At 25.5% G+C, this 10,501-nt stretch overlaps 3 protein-coding genes across 10 annotated transcripts; 1 reads left to right on the plus strand and 2 right to left on the minus strand.

The window, feature by feature from the left end:
* Positions 1-96: 96 nt before the first annotated feature.
* Positions 97-6,568, plus strand: LOC122627702. Of its 5 annotated transcripts, none has more exons than XM_043809037.1 (5): positions 97-310; positions 640-823; positions 1,054-1,247; positions 3,343-3,552; positions 3,645-6,568. In XM_043809037.1, exons 1-5 carry the CDS (start codon positions 130-132, stop codon positions 6,374-6,376), a joined length of 3,501 nt encoding a protein of 1,166 aa, XP_043664972.1. In that variant the 5' UTR covers positions 97-129; the 3' UTR covers positions 6,377-6,568. The 5 variants fall into 5 exon arrangements, with proteins under 5 accessions (XP_043664972.1, XP_043664973.1, XP_043664976.1 ...); XM_043809038.1 differs by having other exon boundaries at positions 141-310; positions 644-823; XM_043809041.1 differs by lacking the exons at positions 97-310; positions 640-823 and adding an exon at positions 3,129-3,215 and having other exon boundaries at positions 1,111-1,247.
* On the minus strand, positions 1,241-2,721 carry LOC122627703 (carbohydrate sulfotransferase 11-like). The gene is made up of 4 exons (XM_043809042.1): positions 2,618-2,721; positions 2,192-2,520; positions 1,904-2,090; positions 1,241-1,830 (listed from the first exon to the last, which is right to left on the minus strand). Exons 1-4 carry the CDS (start codon positions 2,705-2,707, stop codon positions 1,312-1,314), a joined length of 1,125 nt encoding a protein of 374 aa, XP_043664977.1. The 5' UTR covers positions 2,708-2,721; the 3' UTR covers positions 1,241-1,311.
* A 1,014-nt stretch (positions 6,569-7,582) lies between the features above and the next one.
* Positions 7,583-10,216, minus strand: LOC122627754 (solute carrier family 2, facilitated glucose transporter member 10-like). 4 transcript variants are annotated; one of them, XM_043809205.1, is made up of 6 exons: positions 9,911-10,216; positions 9,455-9,815; positions 8,820-9,374; positions 8,398-8,738; positions 8,054-8,282; positions 7,583-7,966 (listed from the first exon to the last, which is right to left on the minus strand). In XM_043809205.1, exons 2-6 carry the CDS (start codon positions 9,807-9,809, stop codon positions 7,719-7,721), a joined length of 1,728 nt encoding a protein of 575 aa, XP_043665140.1. In that variant the 5' UTR covers positions 9,810-9,815; positions 9,911-10,216; the 3' UTR covers positions 7,583-7,718. The 4 variants fall into 4 exon arrangements, with proteins under 4 accessions (XP_043665140.1, XP_043665141.1, XP_043665139.1 ...); XM_043809206.1 differs by having other exon boundaries at positions 9,905-10,216; XM_043809204.1 differs by having other exon boundaries at positions 7,584-7,966; positions 9,966-10,215.
* Between the last annotated feature and the right edge of the window lie 285 nt (positions 10,217-10,501).

The following is a 10,501-nucleotide window of genomic DNA, read 5'->3' on the forward strand; positions in this document are numbered from 1 at the left end:
AAAATAAAAATAAAAATAAAATAAAATAAAATCTGATTTATACAATATCAGAATTTCTTTATTTAGTTAGACATCTAGAAACTGATTGATCTTTATTCAAGTTCTCGTTGGTAGAAACACGAATTGTGAATGGCCGCGAAAATGGCAGCGGCAGAGTTAAAACAGAAACATGTTTCATTTGCTGAAATTTCGAAAAGTAATATATCACAAACAGTTTCACACAGAGAAATCGAATGCTATCAGTTTAAGATAAAAGATCTGTTATATTATTTATGTTCTATCTTTTTTCTTTTTACGGATACTGTAACAGGTGAATAACGAAAGCATTATAACGAATGTTTCTTGTATTTGATTAAATATTTTTATTTATTTATTTACTTATTTATTTATTATATTATGTAAATAAGTTTCTAATCACAAAATTATAGAAAATTTTGTTGAAATTGTATTCCAATCGTAACAATTTTAATTTAATGTATAATGCGAACAAAGAAAACTTTTAGATAATATATTTTATCAATGATATTATATTACAAAAAATTTAATATTAACCATTAAAGCATTACTTTGAAAAAATATATATTTCCAATAATTGTAATATTAAATGAGTGGTATTTGATAATATTATATTATATGCAGATAGTTTTGCATTTGTGCAATACCTTTTGCAAGGATATACATTATGGGGATGTTTATCAATTAGTTTTACAATTATACCAGCTGGTATTATTCAGTTATTCAGTTTAAGATGGCAACAAAGTGATGGGTCTGTAAAATTAATTCATTGGATATCACATATCTTTTTCTTAGGAGTATTCCATAGGTGAATATATTTTATATTTATATTCTGTATTATATTACAATTTAAGTTATACATTTTTATACTTTTAATTACTGTTTATTATAGTAATATATTTTATTTTCAAAATATATTTAGTTTTTGTTCATAAAAATATTATTTTATGTATTAGTATATTAAATTTTGCATTCAAAGTATTTTTTAGCTATAAATCTTTTTTTATTTGTATTAGTAATGACTGTTTTTTTTTATAGGTATCTGATTTTATTATATACTGCTGTATATTCATTGAAAAATAAACAATTTGTAAAGGATAAGAAGTCAGTATATAGAAAAGAGAGTGATATTTGTATGTTACAATTATTTAAGTCTTTCATGGGAGCAGCACCACAACTTGTATTACAGTTATACATTATTGTCATATTACACGATGCACCTATTTGGACAAGTAAGTTTGTCGAGTATAATTTATTAAAAAAAAAATATTAATCCTTATATATATTTAATATAATTTAATATAAATCTAGAGAATAAGAAAATAATTTAAAATCTTTTTCATAAATTTTATATATTTTCTGAAGAAGTAATTTTGGTATATCTTCTAAATATTTTCTCAATAAATTGCTGGTCGTACGACCGTATGGATTTATATTTTTAAAACCACTCCTTTTGTATAAATAGTATTTTAATCCAGTCTCTTGCATGAAAAAGCGATGATCTTCTTGAAAAGTTTCAAATTTAAGAATATAATCATAATGAATCATACATGGTTTGCAAGTATCATAATATGGAGCCCAATGTTCATCAAAATACTTTTCATTTACAATAAATTCTAAGAATTCTTCAAATGTTGGTTCCAGTTTGATTCTAGTTGAATTTTTGTGTTTCCGATATTTATGTGTAATGTGCCGTCCAAATCGTTTATAATAATATTCCCTTCCATTTATATGCTCCAACTTATCTCTATATGCAGACAAGAGACGCTCGAAAGGATGTCGTACAATTAAAAATTTTTTAGTAGCGTGTAATTTCTGTAATATAAAATTTCACAGTTATATAATTTAATAGAATATTATTAACAAATTATTTAACAAAATCCATTACCTTAAGTGTTTTATTTAGATTTAAATCGGAAGGAAATGCTTGTTTAACAATAGTATTCATTTGAATTGCATTTTGATGAATTAAATTCATGGTTGTATCTGTTAAGATACCTGCAAGTATTGCAAAATTCTTCATCCAGGTTGAACTACCCACCTTATATATAGGACACCATGATATACCATGTTTTCTAGCGATCGTATGTAAAATATTAAATAATAAATTTATTCATACGAAACATCAAAGTATATTACTTATATGTTATGTATTGATTATAGTCTTAATACTTACGTATCAATAATTATATTAGGAAAATTTTTATTTAGCTGTAACTCTTTATCAGTATAATTTTTACACATACTCTTTATTCTTTGTCTTCTTCTATTTAATTCTATCCTTTTATTAGTCACTTCTGTAGATGATAAAACTATATCTAAATTACTAACAATATTTTCAAGCTTTGAATCATATTGTTCTGTATATTGCTGTATATCTTTCGCAATGCTATATGCTTCTACTTCATTATTTTCTTCATTTAAATTATGCCATGGCTTTTCCAAAGTTATTAATAAGGTAAATAATATAGTAAAAATTATTATTAATTGTAATATAATTTTTTTCTATAAAAGATGAAATACAAATATTTATGTTAATTAACTGTGACATTAGCTTCTTTATATTATTTGTTTCAAAACTAATATCTGTAAATAATGTTACCTGCAATAATATGATTTTGTTTTTTATATAAAAATGTAGGAACTTCATAAATTCTAAACATAAGCTTTTATTATCTCTGTGATGAACCATATTAAATCTTGCGATTAAATACGAGTCTGTATTGAATACTTATTTTGAAGTTAATATATTTTCACAACAAAAAAGTAATACAGATATAAAAACACATTTGTTTCATGCAATGTTATATGAATAATTTTATAAATAATTATAAAAAACACAATGTAGGTATGATATTATTTCAGTATAATATTCAAACTGTTCATTTGTAAAAAACTATGAAGAACAGTAGTATTCATATGTTAAACCAAGTTTGAGAAGTAATAGCTAAACTGAACTAAAATGTTTGGGTCTTCCTTCCTTATTTCCTTTGTCCCGCCCCCAAAGATAACAAACTTGGATGAGTATATCTCTGAAAATTTGCTATCTATTCTTTTATAATATTCTTAGCTATACTGATATAAAATCTATGCATGGAACACTTACTTTTCAGTTTTAAAAATACATTAGACTCCTACCACTGTGATCATTTAATAGGCTAAAAATAAGATACTACAGAAGCTATAACAGAACAAAATATGTAAGCATTATATGTATATATCCTTCAATCAACCATGTATTTTTTATTATTTTTGAATATTTCATTATGTATTATTTTTGTATCACAATTGCATTTATAGTAATTAACTTAAATATTATTAATATAGGTATGTCAACTATGGCTTCTCTTTGTTCTTTAATTTGGGCCATAGGAACATATATAAAAGCCATGCACAAAATTAATCCCAATCACAATAATGAATCTTGGATATCACTGATGCTTCAATATCTTTGGAGAGGTGGAATGTTAACGTCAAGGCTGACTGTATTAGTATTAATAGCAATTTGTTTGAGAAAATGGTTTTCTTTATTTCTTGGTGAGTTTGTTTATATCAATTTAAAATCTTATAATAAATTCATATTATTAGATTTATGTTTTAGAGAAATCATCAATATCTCTTACTTCTAGGCTTGCACTGGTTATCTATGACTGTTTGGGTAATTTTTCAAAACACAGACTTTTGTTCTACTATTTGGGAAGAACGTATTTATAATTGTATCATAGGGCTTATTTATTGTTTTGATTTTTTTAATTTATGTGAAGGAAAATCTCGTTATAAGGTATTTGCATTTTATTTGATAATAGTGATCGAAAATTTATCTTCCTTAGTGATTTATATGTTAAATTTTAAACAAACAATAACAATTGATATATTGATATTAATGATATTTTTTATTGTTGGGGGTATGCTAATTGGTCTTATAAGTATGTTATTATATTACACTAAATTTCATCCAACAAGACACCTAAGTTTAGATAAAGTTAGTAGTCAAAATTCAAATGTTATTGTTACTAGTAATACAGATACTCCTCGATCTTTTAAACAATATTATTGTGATTCATTACCACAATCTTCAAATATGTCTACAAGGATGATATCTGAAGAAGTAACAGCTGATAAGCAGTTTCTGTTAACTAATATCGTACAGAATACCGATTGCTTAGAGGAAGGTATTGTTAATGAAGCTTATAAAATAGAAAATGAAATAAAAATCACCGAGCACATGGTTTCTAAATGTGAAAAATCACCTAATACTTCGTTGAAAGATAAGGAAACTTTATCACTTCATGAGAAAGATATATCGATTATTAATTCATGTCTTAAATGCAATAGAATAGTTCATAATAATTGTAAGGATACAATTAATGTTATCTGTAACTGCCTTGAGAATACTATTCCTTTAGAAAATAGTCTTTCTACAATTCATCATAGAAAACGAAGAGGTATTTGTTTACCCATTATAGAAGATTTAGATAAGGAAAAAAACTTTACTGTGATAAACTCCAATGTACATATTTCTTCACAAAAATGTGGGGATATATGTTCTTCGGGTCAACATACACTTGCAATTGATACAGATGCAGAAAGATTGAAATCTGATTTCAAGCATTGCGAAATTCCTATTGCAAGTTCAGACATAGATATAAAATCTAACAAATCTGTAGATAATAAAAAGTTTTGTTCCTTGGAAGAAACACTCAGAGACATTAGTGGTGTTTTAAATACTATAAGAAATAAAGAGGAATTACAAATTGCAACAATTTCTCATAATGATAAAGATTTAGATACAACTAAATTATCTAAAGATTTGCAACAGAAAGATGAAACAATGAGTTGCGTTACATCGATTCATGATTATGAAAATGTATGTCCATTAGGAGTTGCAAGACCACCATGGTGTATACGTAGTTGGAAGGGTTATACAGACATAGAAACTTATCTTCATGATGACAGTGTTGTCAGAGATAGACGTAGAGATACTTTAACAAGTACAACTACTGGAACAACATACAGCTCAGATTTTTCTGATGGAACGTGTACAAGTTCCTTGATAAGAAGAATTCTAAAACAAAATGATTATTTAGATACTTTGACTTATGATATAGTTGATTCAAATGAACTTAAAGTGAAATGCAATAATGATCTATATACATCGTCGAACACAGAGGAACAAAATGCCACATTATATGCCGCAAAACCGATAGTAATCGACGATACAGGCGGAATGTTTTCATTAGGTACTATTGTTGAAGAACATGATAATGATGACGATGACGACGACGATGACGATATTTTCTCTGTAACTACAAAATCTATAGAACCAGCTTGTACGTCAGTGAGTTCCCTTGTAAATACTATAGATCAAATCAGGACATCAGCAGCCGAAAATTCACCTAGACATATTTATCACAGAACGGAATCACATTGGAGTGATATGACACAAAAAGATTTATCATTTACAAATATGTTGTTTTCCAATAAGTTCCATGATACTTTTGTGGATGATGTAAGTTTTGCAAAATCACCAGATAAATCTCCAGATAAAATTGCAGAAAAATGTGAACTAAATACAATTAGAGAATTGGTAAGGTCTTGTACAATAGAGTCAATTAAAAAAACTCCTTTAATTGATGCTATATTGTCTGACTCTCCAATTTTAGGAAGTAAAGCCAAAATTCAAAAACAAATGAATGGAACAACTAGTTCTCATGTATTTAATTCAAACGAACATGACTTATATATTGAAATGAATTCTTTAATACCTGTAGTTAATTTAAAAGATACACGTATTGACATAATAGATGATAAACCATGTGATTTGAAAGCTATTACAGAAAATAGAAATTTTAATGTATCGACATCTATATCAGACAAATCTGTAAAAGAGTCATCAACGTCGGTGTGCTCTATTAACGATGTTATGAGTGATAATCATTGTAAAAAACATGAAAAAACGATTAATTACACAAAAAAGAAATGGTCATTATTAAAAGAAAAATTTGAACCAAAATCACAACAACTTGTATATATGGTTACACCAAACAAAGGAATAACAGTAGAACACATGAACTTTTCAAAAAATTCGGAGACGTTAACTAAAAATGTTTCAATTCTTTTAAAAAAAGCACCTGGTTTATCTTTTACTCATGATAAAGAAAACTTAGCACCAATTGCTACAGTAAAAGATAATATTACTAATAAATATAGCGATGTATACATAGAAAAAAGCAATAACATTTATGAAAATGAGGAAACATTGTATAATGTACAATTTAATATGAAAGATAAGAGACACGTTTTTTTAGAACAAGTTTTAAAAAGAAAAAAATCTTTTATACAGAATATAAAAAATTTGTAAAAATGATTTCATATTATTTTTTATTTTAATTCATAAAAATTATTTGTGGTCCGTTGCAGCCTACTATAAGAATATTACAAATTTTATTAAACATATATATAGATTTTCAGTTTTAATGATATATAATATTCAATGTTTGTTAACCATATTAAAATTATATTATATTTTAATTGTTATCTTCAGTGTGTAAACATTAACAATTAAATTTATAATATGTACTTTGAATAGTATATATATATATATATATAGAATAATTCTATTTTTTCTATTTTTATACTCTGCATATATATATATATATATATATATATATATATATATATAGATAGATACACACACACACACATATATATACATATATATTTCAAAATAAATTAAGTTACTATACAATTATATATATCATATATATATATAATACTTCTCTCAAAATTTTTTGTTATATACAAAATGCATTGTATATAATAAAAGTCTTTTATATGTACAATTATAATGTTTACTACCAGCAATATTATTCCTTGACATGGACTACAAATCGAATGAATAAAATAGAACGAAATATTGTGTAAATATATTAAGATTATTTAACTATTTCCTGTCATAATAATTATAGACATAGTTATCCTATTAACTGGAATTACTGTTATTTGCACAACGTAATTTAATGAACTCAATTGTAAATCCTACGAATCAATTAAAGGTTAATTGAGGTTCTTTTTTTCTCTCATCTTTTGTTTATATTTCATATATACAACGTATACATATGAAGATATAATATAATAAGATAAGCTATACGAAGTTCACATTCTAAACAATTGCACACTCATAGAGGAAATATCCATTATACGATCGTAATGGTAAAAGTGCCATTATCACGGATTAAACTGGGAAAGAATTCATATAAAAGTTTTTATTTTAACATGTTTAGTGTTGCGTCATTTATTTGCCATAGGTTTTTGTTGATGCAAATGAGTAATGCGGCACTCAATATGTTAACAAACCAAAGAAAGATTAAACATGGAAAATTTATGTGTTTATTTGAATCATAATCGAATAATAACTTCTGCGACATTCGTTTTATTTTTTATTTATTTTATATTGTAACAATATCTTATATGAAATACGATTTTTGAATAATATATAATAATGTAAACCATAGTAAATACTTTTTTTCATATTAATAAAATCTACTATTAAATGAAATGATAAAAATTTAAGAAATGTGAATTTATATACATATTCATAACGTGTATATAAAATAAAATTAATTATCTGATATGTTTAATTGACTAGATTATATATAAAAATTTACGAACATTTTAAATTACTATGAATCTTTAATCAGCTTTTAGATTAGAATGCTCTGTTTTTTATTTGTAGTATTTTCATACTTTTTGATCCATTTGATGTGACAAATAAGTGGTAAACTATACACATTTTTACATAATCGTGTAACTATGGAAATTTTATTAAGTTCTTGAGCTATTTGATGTAAAGATTTTCCTTTTGTTTCAGGAATAAATAAAAAGATATAAAATATAGTGATTAGACACATAAAGCTATAAAATAAATAAGAACCAGCTAAAGTCATTGATCCTGTAAAGAAAAACAGTAGTAATATTAATTTTTGTTTGCCGGTATTGATTAGAATATCTAAAATATATGTAAAAACATATGACTTACTTATAATTTTATTGACAGTTTCTATAGTTAAGATATGAGTTGTCCACATAACTGTTATTGCGAAACTAGCACATTTACCACGTATTGATACAGGAAAAAATTCGCTTAAATTCAGTAAAGGGACCGGGCCAAGCCCTAAGGTATATGCTGCTTCATATACAAGTAAAGTTGTCACTGCTAAGATACGTAAACCATTTGTAAAACCTTCTGAGAAGACAACACTTTGATTCTGTAATTTATATAGTTTATATATATATGGTATAGGATAATAATGCATATTTTTATAGTATACTATTCTTTTCTTAAAATTAATTACAAATTATAAGCAATAATTGTTCAGTTACCTCACAGGATGCTTTTATTTGTGTCCAAGTTTCAGGAGTTGATTCAATTACAGCTAAAGGTGTAGGCAATAAAGGAAATGGTGGTGGAGATCCAATTGGTATAATGTTCTGTATATTTTTTTCAGCAATACGTTTGCAATGTGTATCTTCAATATCTATATTGTAACTACCCCTATCTATTGTTGCAAGTAAAGATAATAATGATATAGTTGTCATACATATTGTAGCTGATGTTATTAGAGCTGTGCGACGTCCACATTTTTCTACTATCACTAATGATAAAATTGTACTGAAAATTTTAACAATTCCCAAAGATATTAAAGCAGTAACTTCTGCTGTATCTAAAATTTTATAAAATAAAATATAAATTTACATATTTTTTATTAAAATGTTTGAAATGAATATTTTCATCTAACACTCACTTGAACAGATTCCCAAAAGAACAAACAATCTTGGTGCATAATATAAAACTTGTTCTCTGCCAGTTGTTTGCTGTAAAATCATCATGAAAACCATGATTGACAGTATTTCAAAAATTGTATGTTTTGAACCTTTAGATGTTGTTTTAGAAATAACATTTTTTGTTCTTTTTAATAATAAAAATGGTGGTGATTTCTGAAGAAATAAAACAGTAGTAATGCAAGCTATTAATGCAGGGACAACGATTATTCCTAAAGAGAATCGCCATTGATGATCCAAAGTTGTGAAAACAGCAGCAATAATAGTCATTAAAAATCCTACAGCTGCACCCAATTGATACAATATGATGTTATATCCTCTTTTATTTGACTCTGATACTTCAGCCATATATATGCAATGGGATAGTGTAGATACTGTACTAGAGTAACCACAAATAATTCGAGAGATTAATAACAAAACATAATGATTGACTAATGCAGATAAAACGGTACCAAATATTAAAAACATCAGCATTAATATCATTGTCCAACGTCTTCCAAAAGAATCTATTGCAATGCCTATAAATAAATAACGAATAAAACTAATAATAAAATGTACAATATAATTTATTACCACTTAATATGAATTCTATATTTACCACCAGTTAATCCTCCAAGGAGTGCACCCATAAACCAAATACCAATAAGAAGATTTATTTCAAAACAATTCAACTCAAATTCATTTTTGATAAAAGGTGCCATTGGTTTTATTATAGACATATCGCAACCAAAAGCTATACCTGCTAAGAGTGCCACTATAGAAATTAGAATATTTTGATTTCTTGATGTTACATTTTGCAATGGTATTAAATTATCATGTTGTTTAGGATTTTGTTTTTTTAAATTTCTTTCAAGAATACATTGATAATCTTCATTTATTGATTTATTTGCTATTGATTCAATATTGTTATTTCCATGATTTAATAGTATAGTAGTATCCTCTTCATCTGACATTTTTGACTAAAATTATGAATATAATGAAGATAATAAATAATAAAGTTATACAACTTATTTATAACGAAAACTTTAATAGCAATATTTTTGATTACTATTACATGACTTGCTCTAAGAAGAAATTTTATTATTGATTTGTTACGGAAAACAACTAACCGTCAAGTTAGTTGATATGCGCGCTTCTGTTTATCTTACGTTTTGACATTTACTTGTATTTAAAATAGATATACATTCCAGGAATATCACATTCATATAGATAGGAGTCTTTAGCCATTTGCGCTATCTGGTGATTAAACTACATAAGAAATAATACTTTAGTGTTTGAAAAATACTAAAGTTATCAAACAGTCATAGAGGAAACTTTATATTAATACGTTGCATAATTCTTGATAAAAGAAAATATAATACTCGTAAATAAAAATAATAATGATAATATTTATAAAAAACCGGATAGTTATAAAATAGGACAAAACGTTGCAGTAACCTAGAATATACTGAATGTCGTAACAAATCGTTAAATATCTACCTTTATATATATATATATATATATATATATATATATTGAAGATTCATTCATATATATAATAATTAAACGTTATTTCAGAATATGTTATTCTGCATGATTCCCAGTTATTTATTCTTGAGATTCGTATAAACTTATATGAATTCATTTGAAGTTGATAATCCTCCCG

This window comes from Vespula pensylvanica, chromosome 3 (assembly GCF_014466175.1).
Source record: "Vespula pensylvanica isolate Volc-1 chromosome 3, ASM1446617v1, whole genome shotgun sequence".
Taxonomy (NCBI): Eukaryota; Metazoa; Arthropoda; class Insecta; order Hymenoptera; family Vespidae; genus Vespula; species Vespula pensylvanica.

What these genes read in the sequence shown, in the direction of transcription:
- LOC122627702 (XM_043809037.1), top strand. Translation starts at nt 130, where the DNA reads ATGGCCGCGAAAATGGCAGCGGCAGAGTTAAAACAGAAACATGTTTCA. An exon ending in TTTTACGGATACTGTAACAG is followed by an intron (nt 311 to 639) that starts GTGAATAACGAA and finishes TATTATATGCAG; the next exon opens with ATAGTTTTGCATTTGTGCAA. An exon ending in CGATGCACCTATTTGGACAA is followed by an intron (nt 1,248 to 3,342) that starts GTAAGTTTGTCG and finishes TTATTAATATAG; the next exon opens with GTATGTCAACTATGGCTTCT.
- LOC122627703 (XM_043809042.1), bottom strand. Translation starts at nt 2,707, where the DNA reads ATGGTTCATCACAGAGATAATAAAAGCTTATGTTTAGAATTTATGAAG. An exon ending in ACAAAATCATATTATTGCAG is followed by an intron (nt 2,521 to 2,617) that starts GTAACATTATTT and finishes CATCTTTTATAG; the next exon opens with AAAAAAATTATATTACAATT. An exon ending in ATCTAAATAAAACACTTAAG is followed by an intron (nt 1,831 to 1,903) that starts GTAATGGATTTT and finishes TTTATATTACAG; the next exon opens with AAATTACACGCTACTAAAAA.
- LOC122627754 (XM_043809205.1), bottom strand. Translation starts at nt 9,809, where the DNA reads ATGTCAGATGAAGAGGATACTACTATACTATTAAATCATGGAAATAAC. An exon ending in CCTTGGAGGATTAACTGGTG is followed by an intron (nt 9,375 to 9,454) that starts GTAAATATAGAA and finishes ATTTATTTATAG; the next exon opens with GCATTGCAATAGATTCTTTT. An exon ending in AACTGTCAATAAAATTATAA is followed by an intron (nt 7,967 to 8,053) that starts GTAAGTCATATG and finishes TTTTCTTTACAG; the next exon opens with GATCAATGACTTTAGCTGGT.